General features: G+C 46.3%; 11 protein-coding genes across 11 annotated transcripts; 5 read left to right on the top strand and 6 right to left on the bottom strand.

Annotated features, from left to right (window-relative positions):
• Positions 1-7: 7 nt before the first annotated feature.
• On the bottom strand, positions 8-358 carry HPODL_03445 (heat shock protein; the record flags this gene model as incomplete). The annotated part of the gene is made up of 1 exon (XM_014079756.1): positions 8-358. The coding sequence occupies one exon, from the start codon at positions 356-358 to the stop codon at positions 8-10; it is 351 nt and encodes a 116-aa protein (XP_013935231.1).
• Positions 359-470: 112 nt separating this feature from the next.
• Positions 471-2,336, bottom strand: HPODL_03444 (Glycerol kinase; the record flags this gene model as incomplete). Its single annotated transcript, XM_014079755.1, has 1 exon — positions 471-2,336. One exon carries the CDS (start codon positions 2,334-2,336, stop codon positions 471-473), a length of 1,866 nt encoding a protein of 621 aa, XP_013935230.1.
• Positions 2,337-2,442: 106 nt separating this feature from the next.
• Positions 2,443-3,807, bottom strand: HPODL_03443 (uncharacterized protein; the record flags this gene model as incomplete). Its single annotated transcript, XM_014079754.1, has 1 exon — positions 2,443-3,807. The coding sequence occupies one exon, from the start codon at positions 3,805-3,807 to the stop codon at positions 2,443-2,445; it is 1,365 nt and encodes a 454-aa protein (XP_013935229.1).
• A 72-nt stretch (positions 3,808-3,879) lies between these two features.
• HPODL_03442 (uncharacterized protein) lies at positions 3,880-4,284 on the bottom strand (the record flags this gene model as incomplete). The annotated part of the gene is made up of 1 exon (XM_014079753.1): positions 3,880-4,284. One exon carries the CDS (start codon positions 4,282-4,284, stop codon positions 3,880-3,882), a length of 405 nt encoding a protein of 134 aa, XP_013935228.1.
• A 328-nt stretch (positions 4,285-4,612) lies between these two features.
• Positions 4,613-6,853, bottom strand: HPODL_03441 (Dolichyl-diphosphooligosaccharide--protein glycosyltransferase subunit STT3; the record flags this gene model as incomplete). The annotated part of the gene is made up of 1 exon (XM_014079752.1): positions 4,613-6,853. One exon carries the CDS (start codon positions 6,851-6,853, stop codon positions 4,613-4,615), a length of 2,241 nt encoding a protein of 746 aa, XP_013935227.1.
• Positions 6,854-7,110: 257 nt separating this feature from the next.
• HPODL_03440 (Phosphatidylinositol-3-phosphate-binding protein 2) lies at positions 7,111-8,211 on the top strand (the record flags this gene model as incomplete). The annotated part of the gene is made up of 1 exon (XM_014079751.1): positions 7,111-8,211. One exon carries the CDS (start codon positions 7,111-7,113, stop codon positions 8,209-8,211), a length of 1,101 nt encoding a protein of 366 aa, XP_013935226.1.
• Positions 8,212-8,244: 33 nt separating this feature from the next.
• HPODL_03439 (Glycerol-3-phosphate O-acyltransferase 1) lies at positions 8,245-10,380 on the bottom strand (the record flags this gene model as incomplete). The annotated part of the gene is made up of 1 exon (XM_014079750.1): positions 8,245-10,380. One exon carries the CDS (start codon positions 10,378-10,380, stop codon positions 8,245-8,247), a length of 2,136 nt encoding a protein of 711 aa, XP_013935225.1.
• Positions 10,381-10,650: 270 nt separating this feature from the next.
• Positions 10,651-12,024, top strand: HPODL_03438 (putative secreted protein; the record flags this gene model as incomplete). The annotated part of the gene is made up of 1 exon (XM_014079749.1): positions 10,651-12,024. One exon carries the CDS (start codon positions 10,651-10,653, stop codon positions 12,022-12,024), a length of 1,374 nt encoding a protein of 457 aa, XP_013935224.1.
• Positions 12,025-12,200: 176 nt separating this feature from the next.
• On the top strand, positions 12,201-12,926 carry HPODL_03437 (uncharacterized protein; the record flags this gene model as incomplete). Its single annotated transcript, XM_014079748.1, has 1 exon — positions 12,201-12,926. One exon carries the CDS (start codon positions 12,201-12,203, stop codon positions 12,924-12,926), a length of 726 nt encoding a protein of 241 aa, XP_013935223.1.
• A 29-nt stretch (positions 12,927-12,955) lies between these two features.
• On the top strand, positions 12,956-13,825 carry HPODL_03436 (Inorganic pyrophosphatase, mitochondrial; the record flags this gene model as incomplete). Its single annotated transcript, XM_014079747.1, has 1 exon — positions 12,956-13,825. The coding sequence occupies one exon, from the start codon at positions 12,956-12,958 to the stop codon at positions 13,823-13,825; it is 870 nt and encodes a 289-aa protein (XP_013935222.1).
• A 103-nt stretch (positions 13,826-13,928) lies between these two features.
• On the top strand, positions 13,929-18,779 carry HPODL_03435 (nucleoporin; the record flags this gene model as incomplete). Its single annotated transcript, XM_014079746.1, has 1 exon — positions 13,929-18,779. The coding sequence occupies one exon, from the start codon at positions 13,929-13,931 to the stop codon at positions 18,777-18,779; it is 4,851 nt and encodes a 1,616-aa protein (XP_013935221.1).
• Positions 18,780-18,783: the final 4 nt, after the last annotated feature.

The following is an 18,783-nucleotide window of genomic DNA, read 5'->3' as shown; positions in this document are numbered from 1 at the left end:
GAGGAGCTTATTTCTTTGTGGAGTCAGCACCCTCCTTGGCACCAGAAAGAGCACCGGAGACGTACTCAACAGCCTCGTTCAGCTTCTCCTTACCGGCATCCAAATATTGGTTGGCAGTGTCGGCCAGGCTGCTTTGGTTCTGGTCGACCTCGGACTTGGCTTTGTCAGAGCCTGACTGAGCCTTGTCGCCCAAAGTCTGTGTGAAGGACTTTTGGTTGTCTGGTGTCACCTTGGAGGCAAGCTTGTCTGCCTGATCTGTGACCTGCTCCTTGGTCTTCTCGTAAGCACTCTTCTCAGAGTCTGGCTTCACGGTCTCGGTGAGCTTGTCGCTAAGGTCCTTTCTTCCAATGTCACTCATGTTTGTTTCTATGGTAAAAGAAAGGAGGCGAGCGAGCTTATTTTATAGTTCACAAATAGCAATCATACGTAATAGCAAGTATTGCTAAAAAATACGTAGTATATAGAAGGAATTACGTAATATGTGGCTGTTCGGTCTCGTCGTCGAGCCAGTCTTTGGCCCTCGAAATGGCCTTTTCCCAACGTTTCCACATGTGATGTCTTTTCTCGTCGTCCAGCTGGGCCACGAACATGTTGCTTTCGTCTGACCCGCCGTTGAGCTTCTCGCTCACGTCTTTGAGCGACTTCCAAACCCGGACTTTTTTGTGAAGTCCTGCAGCTATGGCAGAGCCCAAAGCAGTACACTCTGCATTGTCGGATCTCACGACCGAAACGCATGGCCCCAGCAGATCGGCTTGAATCTGCATCACGACGTCAGACTGAGACATACCACCGTCCACGTGGAGAGTGTTCAATGGGTTATTTTTGTCTTGAAGCTCGGCATGGTCGAGAAACTCAGATGATCTGCCAGCGTCTGAGACCATGGCACGCAAAATAGCACGGACCTGGAAACAAACTCCCTCGATGGCCGCTCTGGCAATGTGAGAGGCCTTGGAGTACTGCGTGAGCCCAAAGATCGTTCCCGTAGTTCTAGGGTTCCAGTATGGAGCAAAAAGACCGGAGAACGCAGGAACAAACACCACGCCCGCGCTTGTAGGAGCCTGAGCAGCAAGAGGACCAATGTGCGAGGAGCTATAAATGAGTTTCAGGTTGTCTCTCAGCCATTGGACACACGCGCCGGCAACAGCGATCGAACCTTCCAGACAGTAGTGAGGGTTAACCGAGTCTTTGCCGTCGACAGAAGGGTCCAAGTCAGGGAACCAGTATCCGACAGTGGTGACTGCGCCGTGCTTGGAAACCAGTTTCTTGTCGCCTGTGTTGTACAGCAAGAAGGCACCGGTACCGTAGGTACATTTGGCGTCTCCTTTTTGGAAGGCCAGCTGGCCAACCAGAGAAGCAGATTGGTCACCCAAGCAACCTGTAATCGGAACGTCCGCAAGCAGTCTCATGATAATCTCCTCCGCGTCCTGCGACAGCACCTTCCGCTGGTACCCAATGTGTTTCAGGTCTGGCAGCTGGAACGTTCCGAAATCGTAACAACTAGGAACGATTTTTGGAAGATTGATTTTGGTGGTGTCGACTCTCCAAAATTCAAGCAGCGCCTCGTCGTAGTCTTTGGTCTCTAGGTTCATGAAACTGGTTCTTGACGCGTTCGTGATGTCTGTAAGGAATGATTTTTCTTTGGTGATATTGTAGATCAGCCAGGTGTCGATAGTACCAAACATCAAGTCGCATTCTCCACTATCATAACTTTCCTGTATTTCTGGGACATTGTCGTACAGCCAGGTCCATTTAAGAGACGAGAAATAGGTAGAGATCGGACAGCCGGACCGTTCTTGGAGCATGGTGCGAATATCCTCGGGAACAACACTGTTCAGCTGGTTCATCAAGTTGAGGGTCCGGGTGTCGTTCCAAACAATACCGTTGTGCAGCGGCTTGCCGGTACGCTTGGACCATATAATGGTGGTCTCACGCATGTTGGCAATACCGATAGCCGCCACGTGGTAAACTGTAGGCAAAGAGCCGTCGAGCGGTTCCTCAGAATTCGAAATTTCGAGTCTCATCAAACAGGCTGCCAGACACTCTAGAACGTTGGCCAGAATGTGACAAGGATCACATTCGACCCATCCTGGCTGAGGGAAAGACAAGGTAGGGCCCATGTGGTCTTCTTCGACCTGGACATGGCCGTCTTTGCCGATTTCCAAAGCTATACCTTCGTTGGAAAAAATAGTTGGGGAATTCCGTTTCGACCCCTCCTTTGCAGAAGTGGAGTACTCGATCTGGTGTTTGGTGATCTCCTCCCCACTCTCAGTGAATAGAATCACTCTGGTGGAGGTAGTACCGACATCTATAGAACAGATAAGTGGAATACTGGACATAAGTGCAAGTTGGGATAAAAAAAAAACAGGAAACCTAAACTACCCCAGATTAGCGAGAGAAAAATTATTTATAATGCCTATCCCCATGGAAATTAATTGTACCATTTTATTGTATCAGCAGCCTTGCAGCCTCTTTGAAATTCGGATTGTTCTTTTCCAAGTCAAACTCCGGGTTTTCCTGCCAGATTAATCGCCGAAAAATCTCGTCCATAACAAGTTGCTGTATGTTATTGGTGAACGGCTCGCGAATGTCGAATTTGGGGTCGGCCGACGCGGCATTAATTTTGGCAATTTCCTCGGCATCAAAATATATGCTCTGCTTGCTGAGCTTAGCCGCCTTGTAGTTCAACTGGTACAGTTTTTTGGCAAGCAGGTCCCAGTGCTCGGACTGGTTCACGTACACCATGCCCTGGACCAATATCTTCCAGTTTTCTAGGTCCTCGTAATCGGGAAATTTTCTTTTGAGAAAATTTGTTAGAGCAACAGCAAAGTAGATCTCACCCGTTAAAATAAAATGCCAGAGAAGGTTGCGGACAACTCGAAAACTAGGACTCGATTTTTCGTTTGCTTGCGCAGTATCTAGCGTCAACTGCCAAGCCTCGTTGACTTCGCCCCTGGCCAGCAACTCCTTGACCGCCTTGGTGGTCATCGCAACGCTTGTTGTCCGAACTCCGTGATCCTGCATCGCCGTTCGAATTTCACTCAGATCTCTATTGTCCAGCGACAGATACTCAAAAAGCTCATCTTGCACGGGTTGCATATCTATCTTTAGCGTCTCCATTTTTCTGCATATCGCTCTTTTGAGATCCCGGTCCCTGAGCCCCCGAAACATGACATGAAACGTTGTTGCGTTAGGCAAAAGATGGTATTTGTCCATTATTTGCAAGTTCTCCAGCACATTTGCGATTCTGTTGGGATGGTGTTTTTGTAGCGTTGTCTCCAGAAGCAAATTCATTACCTCTGTGTCGGGCTTGTGGCCCATTTTGATCATTTTGTCTCTGACCTCAAAGCACTCGAGCGTTTTGTATGTTTTGGCAAAAAAACGGATAATTCGCTTGAAAGAAAGCCGCTTCAGATCCGGTGAATTGGTCACTGTGTTGTAGATTTTACAAATATGAGGCATTAGGCTGGGATATCGCCGGAAGTCTAGTTCTGACACTGATGTCACATACTTGTTTATTGATGCCTTTGTGTATTTCGCTGGTGGTTCTGGGAGTATTTCTCCCAATCTGAGCTTGTCTGTCCGCGTCACTTTGTCTGTCTCGCGACGGAACCCTCGCCGGCTCAATATATCCAGAAAATATATCGCTATGACACTCTCATGGCTGCCCTGTTGCACCTGCAAACCGACTTTGTCGCCGGTTAGTTTCAGGAACTGATCGTAGCGGTTGTGGATCCGTTTTTCGGTGGCTGAAAACGCGGATGTGTTTCTTGCCGGTGTCGAAACACTAAACTTGCGAATGATATTCATAAGTCAAATCTTAAAATTTATTCGTATTTTTTATCATGATCTAAATTACAACTCCTATAACCTACGGTGAAGTCACTCCTCGTGAATCTGTTTTGACACAGACATCCAGTCCACCAGCTTCTCAATCGCGTCATTCTCGTCTGGCAATCTCTCGTGCCCGTAGTTCACGATGTTACTACTTTCTCCCACCTCCTTGTACGTGTTTTGTACTCCGTCGACTGTCTCGCGTCGGAACACCCCCACTTTGTAGTCTCCTCCAAAGTGGTGCTCCTTTCCAACTAGTCGTCTGCCCCTCATGTAATTTATAAGTTGATCCTGTCCGTCCACGGAGCAGCTAGTCTTCTGAGCATTCCAAAACTGTGATCCCTCCGAAACAGGCCCGGTATACTCTGAATACACTGGCAGAACGTTGCACTCGTATTTGGTCGTTTCAGCTTCTGCAAAAGTAATATTTGACGGATGCAATGATCTGTTCATTACGCGTATTAAATACTCTATTTCCAGGAATTTATTTTTTAATTCAATGAGTGCCATACAGTCCTTCAAACACTACCCATATTTAATCTCTAAGTAAGTATACGGAGCAAAATGCAACTAACAGCAGGTACTGGGACCCGGTGTTTGCAATCTCCGTTGGAGTCGTGTCGTATTACGCCTACGAAAAGAGAGCGGGCAGGCCCGAAGGTCACACTTTAAACGAGCTCATCAGACGCAAGTACGAACGAATGACAAACTAATGAACCGTTTTAATACTCAATAAGCTTTATTTTATCATTTATCGTATGCAAGACTTGGATCAGGAGGTCTAGACTCTCAGCTCCAAAGTAGGCTTTTTTCTCGAAAGCATCCGTTTCGTCCTCTTCGACTGCTGTTTTCTGTCTTTCTTGCCAATATCGATCAGATCGCGGCCAAAGTTGTCTCTGTTTTTCAGCTTGTAAATACGGACAATCCAGTTCTCACTGGTGAACGCTTCCTCCATGACGTCCAAAGTGATGGATTTTGCATAGCTAGAGCTCAGTTTCTGCTGTCTCACACGGTCAACAGGATCGAGACCGTTGTAGGCATCCCCGAATCTGTAGAAAGATAGTTTGTACATCAGCGAGTTCTTCATGGCGTCTGTGGCTAAGTCGTCCACTCTATAAGCGCCTCTGTCTGTGAAATAATTGCGCTCGCTAATTTCTTCAGGCCAGATTCCTTCAGCAATTCTCACCATCCACAAAAACTTGTTGATGTCGTCTCCGGAGTAGCCAATCAGTCCACCGAAAATCACAAGAACATAGTCCACGTCGAGCTGTCTCATAATCACCTCTGCCTTGTCCTCCGAGGTGGCCATGGCACGGCCAACAGTGGCGATGTGGGTGTTGTTCCACGTGTTGTTGTCGACAAAAGTGGTTCTGTCAGCCATTCCACCAATCTGGTATCCGTAATCCCACCAGGCCATCACTTTGGCATCCTCTGGAGTGTTCATACGCAACCAGTAGTACGCCTCCCGATAATCGTCAATAAGCAGCTGAGAACCATCAGGGTTTCTCGAGGCAAGAACAACCGATGGAGACGAGTATGCATTCGACGTCACCCAGGTACAATGTTGGACGTAGAAAACGAGGTAGAAGACGAAAGTGGCGCTGACAACCATTTTGGACAACAGCGTGAACAGAGAGTCCTGCGACTTTTTGTTGTTCCACCAGCTCGACAGCTCTTCTTTGACGTCCAGATAAATGTTGAACAGTCTTCCCAATGTGATACCTGCACACACACAGACAATTGGAGCGAGGGTCAGCATCAATCTGACCATGACGCCAGCAAAGTAGGAACCCAGAACCGAATACACAATAACAAAAACAGCAGGGTTGGAGAGCTCCTGGAAGCAGAAATAGACACCGACGGGGAAAAGCCATATCATGAAGTTGAGATCAAAGAAAAACGAGGACCATGGAGTAGGCTGGTGCTCAGAGACAGAGGCAATGATCGGGATGTGCACCTTGGCATAGTTGGTGTCCCAAAGAGAGTAAAATCTCCCGGTCCATGGGGCGATCCATCCCATTTTGGTAGCCAGTACAAGACCAGAGATGCCAACAATGGCCACCACAGCACTGAAAGCAAACATCAATCTAACAAACTTTGTTGGGGACAGAGTGTCTTTCAAGTAGCTAACAAGAAGCACCAATTGCAGAAGCCCAAACACACCAAAGGCAGCCATGTGGTCGTTGGATCTGATCGGCAAGAAGCCAACAAACGGAATCTGCATCGACATCAGCGTTCCCAGGGCATACCAGGTACAGTACGAGGTGTAAATTTTGTAGTCAAAACGGCCCATCAAAAGCAGAATAAACACGTGCAATGGAATGATGTTGGTGATAAAAACATAGCCACCCCAAGCACTGACCATGTAGAAGTAGAACATAGCCGTCAAAGCACCGTAGAAAATAGACCCCGTGTTGACCGACTTCACCCACAGGAAAAATGTCACGAGTAGCAGCGTGATGGCAATGGCCTCGTTATCGTAAGAGCCGGCCACAGATCTGGAAATGTATCCTGGAGTAATCCCCATCAAGAACGCGCTAAGTAGTGCAGCAGTCTTCTTGTGCTTGAGTGTTGGTGTTGTTGAGGTGACTTCCAACGTTAGAAGGTACATTGCCAAGGAGGTGATGGAGCTGAATGCTGGAGCCAGGAGAACACAGATATTTCTGATGTCGACTGGCAGACCCACAAACTTCAGGATATGGTAGATGACGGAGGAAGTCACCATCAGACCGGGATAGAGTGTTCCTCCAGTGACTCTTCCTAGCGGATACCATGTCTTATCGTCGAACCAGTTCAAAAACTCATAAAAGGACGTGTTGACAAGATGTTTAGTGGCACGGAAATTGAACCATGGATCGAATTCGTGGATAATCGATTCAAAGCGGATCACCGAAAAAAGCCGTGAGGACACGGCTGCAAACGACACAGACACGAAAATCAGTGTCAACAGAAGCAGTTTCACGAGCTTGAGCAGTGTAGGGTCAACCCTAAGGTATCCCTCATTATCTATAAGTGAGACCATTTCAGGTACAATTGTGATGTGGGCCAATGGACGAGTTCCGGTAGGCGCAAATATCTGGCTTGTTTCAAGATATTTCAGCAATCCACTTCAATTGTCGAATTGTTCACTGATGCTTTTGTACGTGTTAAAATTTAAACTCGAAAAAAATCACAAATATTAATACAAAAAGGCAAAATAACAAATCCGCGAGATAATTGTTGATTTATTACTCTTGTCCTCGACAAACCAATCGCCTTGAAATTACACATCTGTTTGACATGGCCTCGCATAGAACAACGGGCAGTCTAAACCTGCAGCCTATGAACAGCGCAAACTACACAGCAGCCCAAGATGGAGTACAAGATTTGCAAAGTCCTACCAATACTGAGAGTGTGGGAGATAAGCCCAGTTTCCAAGCCGCAGGGCCGACCATGCAGCCGATTCTCGACATGGCGACGGCGTCGCTACCCAACGAAGAGCAGCAATGTTTGACCAAGAGCGAGCCTAAGGAGCAATCATCAGAGTCCTACCAGCCGCAGCCGCCAGAACCACAGGCAGTGCCTCCCGCTCCATCACTCATACCTCCTTCTGATCCATTGCCAGAACATAAAAACAATACCCCTGTGGCTCAAGCCATTCCCGGCAAGCCGATGACTTTATATATTGACCAAAAATCGCTAAGCGAATCACCTCCTCCTCGAACGAAATCGCCATTTCGGGACTCACCCAACATCTTTATCAAACAAATCAACGACCAGCGACGCCCATTGTATACGCCTGCTGTCTTGCGCTCAGACAGCGTAGGCCAAACAACCGCGGGAAGTGAAACATTCGATGTCTACAAACCACCCGAACGCCCTATATTGAAATCGGCTCTTTCTTCATCATCGCTCAGATCGCTCACATCTATCACAGACTATTTTGGGGGCTTTGTCAGAGGCTATGGTGGAAAGCCAGCACAGATAGAAGGGCCTACACGGCGGCATTGGAAACCCAATAATAGCCGGTTCAGTTGTGCCAAATGCAACAGGATTTTCCATTTCATGACAGACAGCCGCAGAAAACACCATTGCCGCTACTGTGGTGAAATTTTTTGCAACGACTGCTTGAAGAACTTTGTCTATCTAGATGACAATGCGCATTTCACCCTATTCGGTAGCTCCGAAGATCATCTGGATACCAAAGACAAAAAATATCTTTGCAAAGTCTGTCAAAATTGTGCGCAAAAATACGAGGTTTATTTGAAAGAGCACACCACAAAAAACTTGGATCTGGACTCCAATAGAAACACAAACGGCAAAGTCAACACTACAAGAAGGGAAACAATAGCAAACAATCAAAATCCGATGCCTGCTGACTGGGATTGGAGTTCGTTCTGATTATTATACAGAGAATTTAAAAGTGAGCTGCGCTCACTCCTCGTTCTTCTCGTTTCGTTCTCTGTTTTCGCGGATCATCGTGTCTCTAACGAGGCCGATTTTGGACGCACTGGCAGAGTCGTTATCAGGTTCATATTCCGATCCAGAAGAAGCGAAGTCTGTCTCACTCGAAGAAGAGAGCCCCACAGAGGAGTTGTTGTCATTATCGTTGGAAATGATAGGGACAGAGGATGTCAGTTTGGCCTTCAACGACTCGTTGGCTTGGGCATATATGCCCGACTGTTCTCTTTCCTGTCTCTTTGCAGCTCTTCTTTTTCTTAGTCTCTGCGTCTTGGCTTCTTCGTACTCGTCCTCAGAGTCCATGTTCTCTAGTTGCTCGAGCTGCAGCTTTTTTCTTTCCTGCCGCCTCAGTCTCTTAAGCTCGAGCTTCTTCTCATAGTCATATAAATTGAAGTCTGGGAACAGTTGAGGGCCGTACTCGTTAATTACCTCTGTGATTTCCATTGAAAGTTGTCTTCGCGTCTCACGCAATTGAGTGAGCCCTTCCTTATTGACCAGCGCAAGCCACAATGGTCTAATTGATTTCAGAAGGTCCATACCCTTGTCGCCGAAAATTAGGGCCGAATACGTGATCATGGCCGAGAATAAGTAGATGGAACAGAATATAGTGAATGCAGACCTGTCTGAGAGAACATAGTATTTTCTCATCAGCATCGTTCCCAAGACGGAGTAGAAGATGTACAGTAACGGGGCAAACCCAATACTGACCAAGATTTTCCATGTAGCGATAACGTCTCGCGCCATTATCTTCACGGTGGAGGCTGCCAGAGCCTCGCGCCTTTTTTTCTCGCTAATTACCTTCGTAGCAATAAAAACGGGGGAGAAAAGAATCACACCAGGCAAAGCCAGTGCTCCTAGCACAACAAGCTGCACAAGCGAGGTAACAAACCGCGTGAAAATGGTCAATGTGTCGTCGTTGCGGTCTCCTTCCACCAAATGATCGGGAATTTTGAAAATCCGCAATTTCTCGTTGTACTCAAGAATACTCTTCTTCAGCTCCATAATCCGAGGCTCATCTTTGTAGTGTAGATACCCCTTGAGTAGTCTTCGGTTCATTTCAATGATACTTTGTAAAGAAAGGTGCTTTGACATGTTGTTGGAGTACAGTCTACGAGCGACCTGGACACACGTCAGACTCTCGTAGTCTGGACATGTAACGGTGACTGCTTTCAATCCGCCAGTGATTGTTTCGAGTAGCTCCTTGATGGCGTCCTTCGAGGTTTCTGGGTTGGAGTATTTTGCAACCAGTTCGGGGCTAATTTCAATTGGCATTCCAAATTCCACGACCGCACGCGAACGGAACTTGTGTGGATGGAAATAGTTCATTCCGCAGGGAACGATCTTGACGTTGCACCCTGGGTGGGCTTCCATGGCCCCAAGAGCCATCACGGCCACACCTGCCTTCAACGGAAGCAGGTCCGGACGGTCGTGGGAGCCACCTTCGGAGAAAAGTCCGAGACAGTGGCCGTGCGCAAGATGTTCAAAGACCTTGTGGTAGACCTCGGACTGGTCGATTCTTGGCGCCGTTTTGAACGCGGTTCCCGACTCGAGCGCTTTTTTCGCCTCATCGGCGGTCTTGGGAGACGAGAATTTGAACGGCTTTCGCAAATACAGCTCTGTGTCCGAAACTATTTCTCCAACTTCTGCAGTGCCCCACGAATTAGGCAGTGCAAGGAGACCCTTGGTCTGGCACACTTTGGTGAACTGTGTGTCCACTCCAAACACATGGAACTCATTTTCGGGATCGATCTTGATGGAACCCGCAGCCGGCTTCAGACAGTCCTGAGCACGACGGACAGGAATGGACATCTGGCTTCTACTAATAAGACCGATAAACTTGCGCTTGTGGCTCTTTTCGGCGATCAGAAAGCTAATGCGCCGCCCGGTCTCGTTTTTGACCTGGCCCATGAGCACAATGGGATCAACAAACTGGTTGGCATGAGGAGCAGCCACGAAAATTATGGGACCCGACTTGGGCAGACGAAACGCCCCGCGCGGGCGTATCTCGCGGAAAAAGCAGTCGAAGATCACCGTGAACGTCCACAGCACAAGGTCGTACACTAATTTGCGGAACCACGAGGGCTCCTGCCAATTGGAACTGGAAGACATGAGGAGAGCTTCAGTGTGTGACCAAGAAAAATTAAAATAAAAAATTCACCACAATTACCGTGTCATGGTGATCATCGATAGACTTTACAATATTCAATAGAAGCCCGCAGAAATCAATTTTTCCATCCTGATTGTGCTCTGCATGCACTCCCAATTTCGGCTATAATCCAATTTTATTAGCTTGGTCAATGTCAGTATTACTGCTTTCGGAAAAACACAAACATGGTGAAACTATTTCATCACTCACCGGCATTTTAGTTCCTCTTGAAAATGCCCGTCGTGAGAGTACTTGGCCCCATGCTCGCCTCAATTGCGCTTTCATGGGCCTCTGCATCTCTGGCTCTTGCTTTGGTGGTCCTCGCGTACTCTCGATCTGTGCCACTTATCCTGATCACAGCTCTGGAATACTCAGCTGGACTGTTTCAAATTGCTTGCCTGTGGAACACCAACCACTACCTCAACGGTGCATGTGTGCTGATAAATCTCCTGTCCATCCCTGTCGTGATATACTGGCTGGAAACCGTGCTCGACGCTCCATCCAAACGCAAACACATAGAGCTTGCCATGCTCACCACATACATTCTATCGTGTCTCTTCAAGCTGACAGCCGGCCGCCGGTTGGCAAAACTTCCCGACCCAGAAGCAAACATCAGAAACAAACACTCTGCACAGACTTTGGTGGACGAGATGGCAGAGAAAGTCATGGACTTCCACTGCCAGAAATCTCTCGACCCGTTGCTACCAGAAGAATTACACGATCAACATTCTAAGCAGGACTCAGAAAAATCAGAAAAATCTACCGACCGCAACGTCTCGTCCGAATCTTTCCACTTCCACTACAAGGCTGACATCCACCCACAGCAGCATCTGGAGTCGGAAGTGCCACGAATGCTACCACAGCTCGAAGAAACTCTGGCACCAGTGTCATGTTCCTCTGCAGAACTCGAAAACATCACAGAAATACCAAAACCACACTGGGCCAGCCCAGCAGATCCAGGTCTCAACCACATTTCTCTTGAGGCATGGAATCAGCATTCTCGTCAGTGGCACGAGGAACAGCAGCTCTGGGGAAATAATTTTTTCAAGCGGCCGGATCTCACCAGATCGTTCAGCGACCCTTCTTCGGTGCTGACAGACTACCATTCGCAGGGCACTCAGTCACGGTCCAGATCTTCCACCATCACCAGACATTCGCGTGTGTCGCCGTCCAGGTCGATCCGCAAAGCGCCTTCGTTGCACTCGACATCCAGCAGTCCGCTCAAGAGACTGCGCAGTCTCAAATTCAAAAAACCTCTTGGCCATTCCCAATCGCAGCCAGAACTCAACTTCGAGTTCCTCAAATCGCTCCAAACGTCTCCAATCCGCACACACCAGCATCAAAAGACGCTTTCATCAAACTTCAAAACGCCCTGCAACTCGCCGGTCAAATCGGTTGCAGGCGTGTCTCTACGGCTTCTGAACGAAAGCCACACCCCAGAGAGCCAACTAAGTAACCGCTCCAACGAGAGCAGCGTGCCATCCGTGGTGGTCGGGGCCTACGACCGCGAAAAATGGCACGCGATAAAAAACCAACTCATGCTTGAGGCCCAAGCTAATACGGGCCCAAGCGTGGAGGAACGCTCTCCTTTATGGAGTTCTGCATAAGTCCGGTAATAAGAACATTATTGTGCATATTATTAACTCTATTTTGTACCACGATTCCCGTGCATAACTCCTGCAAGATTTCGTAAAAATTATTGTTGACATTCCGCCCCAAGGCCGCCGGCCGTGAAATTCCTGAAAATGTTCAAAACTTGAGCATTTTAGAGACTCTTTCCTGTATGGTGGATCCAACAAAAGACGACTCGCCCGCATGCACGCGAGACATCCGACAGCTGCCAAGAAGAATACGTTCCCCCTATGACTCTGCCGCTCGACCTCATACAAGTCCGCAAGAAAGTGTGTCGCGTCCGTCCACCCTTCTCCCTCCCTTGACCTCGACAACGTCCTCCACTTCAGCCAGCTCGCATTTTTACTATCCATCTCAGCAAGGCTCTTTCCAGAGGAGTACCCCACTATACGCCCCCAGTTATAGCGATCTGCCCCACAGTAAAGGCTACAATTACCGGTCACCAGCTCCACCGCGCCGATTAAGCTCATCCAGGACATCTGTTTTTCAGACACAGATAAACCCATTGGATTACACGCCGGCCGATCCAGGGGTTGATCTGTCCATCTTTACAGAGGAAGACGCGGTCGTTTTGCGAAATCTGCTTCCGTTGGCAGAGATCCATAAATGGAAGTTTGTTGCAACCAAACTCTCTAAAAGAAGATCGAAAAAGCTTAATGCTGACTTCTGCATCAAAAAATTCCACGAAATGTTCGATCTCCCGTTTAATCCTGCTCACTCCCTGTTCAATTCCCAATACTTCCTAAGAGCGTCTGCTGGTACGGCGCATTCGAGAAGAAACCTTGAGGGTCTGGTTGGCAGCTCGTTGCCATACATTGTTTCCAAAGACGGTTGGAACAATATTCAATATGACACCTCGCACCGGGCCTCGGCATAAAAAAATATATGTAAGGTATATTATTTAATATGCTTAAATTATCGAGAGCCTTAAGCTCAGTGGTATCTGGCACACGCAATTCGCCTAGTTTTAAGACATATTTGAGATTAAAGGATGGCAAAATCGGGTCGTTTTTCCATGATGTCCCATTGGGCCTAGACAAACAAAAGCGTATCGCTAATATGGTGGTGGAGATCCCAAGATGGGTCAATGCTAAATACGAAATCTCCAAGGACTTCAAGGCTAATCCTATCGTTCAGGACACTAAAAAAGGCAAGCTAAGATACCTTAACAATATTTATCCGAATCATGGAGTACCACACAACTACGGTGCCTTTCCGCAAACTTGGGAGTCTCCGCTGGAGTCATCGTCGCTGGTGAATCAAAATATCTTAGGAGACAACGATCCACTGGATGTCATTGATATCGGCCGTTTTGTATCTTCCACGGGGACGGTCAAGCCAGTAAAGATTCTGGGCTCGCTCGCCTTGGTTGACGACGGCGAGTTGGACTGGAAAGTGGTTGTCATCGATACAAACGACCCGTTCGCTGCCGAGTTGAACGACATTAAAGACGTGTATGAGAAAATGCCAGGAGTCTTGGAGAACTTGAAAAGATGGTTTGAGGTATACAAGATCCCAACAGGCAAGGAGCCAAATTCCTTCCTGTTTGATGGCAATTACAAGGATACGGAATTCACCCTTAAAGTTGTGCAAGAGTGCCACGAAAACTGGTACAAGCTGGTCATGGGTGAGCTTCATGGGGACAATCTACCATCAACAGAGAACGCTACATTGCCGCATACCAAAGGTAACACTGTGTTTGATGTCGAAATTGAAGTTTCGCAGAAAGCAGAACAAGTGCCACCAGAAGTCAATGACATGAGCTTCATCAAGTAGCTATGTTCTCAACTTGTATATTAAAATTTTGGTACTCCTTGCACCTGGAAGTAAAAAAAAACCCAAGTAAACAAAAACCGTGCTCAAGAGAAACATTTTTTAGATGGCTGTCAACAAGACGAGCGTTGATAAACCTGAGTCGGCAGTTGATCTAAACTGGACGTTTCGGCACGCATATCTGACACTGCTCAATGGTGCTTCGGATTCTTCTGCGTCGTCATTTTTAGGCAGGTTTCTCGAACTAAATAAGAAACACCTTTTGGCCAAGAACCTGCCGTTCCAAAACAAAACGTCCAAGAGCGCTACAGATGACTTTGAAATTGGGTCACATATTGTGAAAAATAAGTTGACTTCCAAGCAGCAGAAAACTGTTTCCGAGATCTCAACGGCACTGCGTCTTGACATCCATGAAGTCGCTCGGATCGTTCAGATCACTACTGAGAGAATCCCCGACGAAAGTGAAATTGATAGCGCGGACAAATCATTATTCCAGTTAACAGAAAGTCATGACGATGCTGCGCTTTTCTATTCCAATGTGATCAAGGAGTCCAGGGCAGTCTTGAAAACGCTCCTGTATTTAATAAAAAACGAACATTCGTTGTCTTCCGATCTGCAAGACATTTGCTACGAAATCAAGCAGAATGGCTACGATCTTCTCCAGTCCTATATTGAGTCCTTGGTGGAGTGGAACAAAACACCGATTGAGGTTTCCCAGAAAAGCCTGCAAGTGGAGCTTGAACTACTGGTGCTGGATGTGCTGAATCTGATTCTATACCTTATATTCAAAACTGGCACTGGATTCACCAAAGGTACAGCGATGAAGTGGTTCAGATTAATGAAAGATTCCAATTACTGTGGTCTTTCTCGTATTTGTGAAGATGAAAGTAACGACAGGGTGACGACCTTTGAGGGCCTTTGCACTGTTCTGTCTCTAGTGATGCTGGACCTCGATTTCAATTTTGGAGCGCTAACAGACGAGGACTCATTCACGAATGACCCAGAAATAATGCAAGACATTAATGACTGCTTATTGACAAGTCATGCAAATTCCATCGTCTTGTACGCTTGGAGCATCATCTTGCATAGAAAGCATTTGGTGATATCCAATAATCCAAGCCATCCAGTTAGTCTTCAGTTGATTGAAAAGTTTGGCGGGCTTGAAAATCTGCAAAAGATTTACTTGACGTGCGCTAAAAGAGCCGAGGAACTTGACGTATGTGCATCCATGATCAGATGCCATGAAATACTGTCGTACGATAGTCTTTATGATGCCATTTTGGCGGCCTTTGTTGTTGCCTTTGTTCCCTACATCCAGCTTAACGAGAACATTACTCTTGCGATCAGAAAAATAATGACTAATGCCCCAGACAGAATAGTCGAGAGATTTTTCCTCAACCCGGCTACAGAAGACTTGATGGCCATTGCTCGAGCCAAGCTGCCTTTATCAATCAAGTCCTTTATCCGTCTTGTCGGAATAAATTCAAACCTTGCTTATGAAGAGCTCGCTAATCTCAAGTCTTATATGGAGGTGTTCAAAGAAGAGGACTTTTATTACAAGTATCTCATAGATGACGAAAATCCCCAATTAATCAAGCTTACTCAAGATCTTGATGTCCTGCCCCCATACGAAACTCCTGGAGAACTGTCATTGCTGCTAAAAGAGGGCACAAAAGCTCAAATCTTTCCAGGAGCAAACAAGGACGACGTGGTTGTCGCGTTTCTTTACGATTACAATGGATGGACCTTACTGGGTAGAATACTGAATAACCTGTCAAAGAAATTGGATAGTGACCCTGAGAAGGTTGATCTAGCGTCCGAAATTTTCCAGCTAATGACCAAGATCTCGCAGGAGCTGGAGAAAGACAAATTTGACGAAGTCATAAAAGCAATGAGTCTGTTGGCCGACGATCGTGATGTAATAGAGGTCATTTTCCGTATTCTGGAGCAAGCACTCCAGTTGAGAAATGTTCATTTGTTGCAATCTGGATACGATCTTCTGTCCTCTCTCTCTATCTGCGGATATTCATTCAGGATATGGTCATATCTCTATAAGTCGCAACTTCTTGGGTTGAAAGCTAATGCTGGCTTAGCAAGTACCATTTTGGGAACAGTTGAGATGGTTGAGTGGAAGTATGGGTTCACATTGTCACTATTGAGACTCACAAATTCCATACTGGACGATTGTTTAGTCATTTCCGATGACGTCAATTGGAAGCTGAAGTCTGAGGTGCTAGATCGGCTAGTGGCGCACTGCATACATGTTTACGAAAACTTCCTACACTGGATGTTTGCTGATGACGTTCAGAGACTACAAATTGGAACTTATGCTCAGTTAGTTTTTGTGAAAATCATTGTTTCCCTTTATGGGATTGATAATGGAACAGACCCAAGAGCAAAAGTGACGCGTGTATTTGCACAGTCTTGCGAGAGAATCACAAGGATGTTTTTGGTTCCTGATATTCAAGTTTCAAGAACCTCCAAGCCAATTTTGGAGACCTTTAGTTCACTTTCTCACGCAGTCATGGACATTGACACATCTGGTCTGTCTGGCCTTTGGCAGCAAAGGTTCATTGACGGTATGTTCGAGTTTGCTACGACTTTAATATCCATTAGAAGTGCCTGCCAAGGGACTCTTGCATCCGCATTTGAGATGGATCTTTATTCTATAATCCCAAGGTTGGTCGATTTGTATGCTGGCACAATGAATCAGCGTGCAAATGTTTTGAATTTGTTATCAAGTCTTGTCAGCACGAGCTGGGAAAAAGAGCCGCCATCTCTTCTCACCCACCTTGGACAGGAACATACTCAACTTCTGCTTAAATGTCTAGCCGTGGACATGGCGAACGAGTTTGAGACTCATGAAATGAAAACAGCACTTTTCAGATTTTTCTCCTCAGTCATGGAAGGGGATCAAGAAGGACTGTCGATTGTTTTTATCACTGGGCGCAATATCAAGGATTGCATTTTAGACGAGAAGAAGAGCCTCAGCAAGGAAGATAAACTTAAGAAGTCGCAACTGTCGCTTCTAAAGATTTTGAAAGCATTGATTTCCAAAATCTCTGTTTATCCAAGCAACGTGTCGCTGAATTTGGTGGAAGCTCTTGCTCTTGCGTTTAACTCATGGACTACTGCCAAAGAAGATGATGACGATGAGAAATTTGTGATGAGCATCATCAGCGAGTTGAGCTCGTTCCCAAAGCCATTATCAATTGATGATGGCGAGGCTATGAAGGAGTATTTCTACCAGGTCAACATAATGGCAAAAATGGCCGAGATTGTGTCCCTATACCTTTTTGTTTCCCAAAACAATGCCAACAAAACAAAGATCTATCAACTCTTGAATTCCCAAGATTTCATCTCACAGCTTAAGGATAAGTTTGAGCTTGAAGACGGCTCACTCTCTCCGACAGAAAACGAATTGAAAGAGTTTACCATAGACGGAATGAATTTCAGGCTTTCACAATTTGAAAGAACTTCATATTTCGTCAAAGAAGCTTACGGTGAAGATTCCTCGCATGCTCTGGAACTAATGGACAAGCTATTCAGAAAAAATGCAAAATGGGAGGTAGTGAGAAATCAAGTTGTTGCCAACAGCCTAAGTTTCCAGCTGGTTTCTGCGCGCGTCACGGCTGCTAAATCCTTTGGTGCCTTGGTCACATGCTTCTGCAAGAACAACGCAGCTGAGATCAATTCGCAGTATATTTCTCTCGCTACAACGCTTCTAAAAATCAACGATCAAGAAGGAATACTCTCACCAAACTTTGCCATTATATACCAGGAACGCATCGATTTGGCATTTTTCATTTGCCTAACTTTCTCCAAACGCAAGGAAAACAAATTCGACGATAAGATAGTGTTTTCCTTAATTTCCTCTGCCTGTCAACTCCTTGTGTCCAACGATATCGATTTGCTAGGTGGACTCCTCAGCTTTGAAAACCAAAACTACCGTCCGCTATTGAGGACTCTCCTGATAGCCCTTGGTATGATCAAAGAGGACACAATGCTTTTCATGGAATATGGAGCTACATTCGTGGACATTTTCAATGCAGTCATTGCCAAATCTGTGAAAACGATATTCAAGTCCATTCAAAATGAAGTGATGTCTTCGAGAAAAACCGACTATGGAAACTCTTTGCTTATCTGCAAGCAAGCAGATGACCTTTCGCTGATTATCAGTCTGCTGAACACGCTAGTCAACAAGCATCTTCCTCGTGACCTGGAAATTTCCATCGCCAAGTGTGTGATAGATTCTGGCCTCTTCAGATCCACTGCGAATCTTTACTCCTGCTCCCATCTAATCAAGATCAACAAGGAAGCGGTGTTTTCGGAAATCTCCCTTAAGATCATCAACGAGCTTGTGCAATTGAAACCCGTGGCGGAGAAGTTATTGGCGAATGGATTATTTATGGTTCTTGTTGATTCACAGATATCGGTGCAAATTCAAAAAGGCGGTGTTTCTCCTGTTGTTCCTTCCACAGCCAGGTTGCACCAAATATGGGTTGACGGTCTTTTATCGACCGTCTTGACTTTAGTCACGACATTTGGTGAGAAATTATCATCTGAGATCTACCTGTTTGTTAAATCATTTTCCAAACAGTTCCAGAGTACTCTATCTGGATGGTTAGAGTCTACCACGCCTATTAGTCTTCCAATAGTCCACGAAACCTCCCAAATTATTTTCTTGGCCAAAGCTCTCAATCTTCTAGACATCTACGAGAACGTGGCTTCCAATTCCGATTCTGTCAAGCTGATTCCCGGTCTGGATACTAAAGAGGAACGCCTCAATCTTGTCAATGGCCTGAACTATCTTATTTCGCATCCAAAGTTCCTTTCTTCGAGAATTGTGGCATCTAGTCTCGAAGAGCAAAGATTGCTTGACTCAGATGAAAAATATAAATTTGTGGATCGACTACTTGATGAAATCAAACAGCTGAAAGATATGTTATTAGAATAATTAC

Source organism: Ogataea parapolymorpha, chromosome IV (genome assembly GCF_000187245.1).
Source record: "Ogataea parapolymorpha DL-1 chromosome IV, whole genome shotgun sequence".
Lineage (NCBI taxonomy): Eukaryota > Fungi > Ascomycota > Pichiomycetes > Pichiales > Pichiaceae > Ogataea > Ogataea parapolymorpha.
Note: the sequence above shows the minus strand (reverse complement) of the source record. Positions and strands in the feature narration are given on the sequence as shown.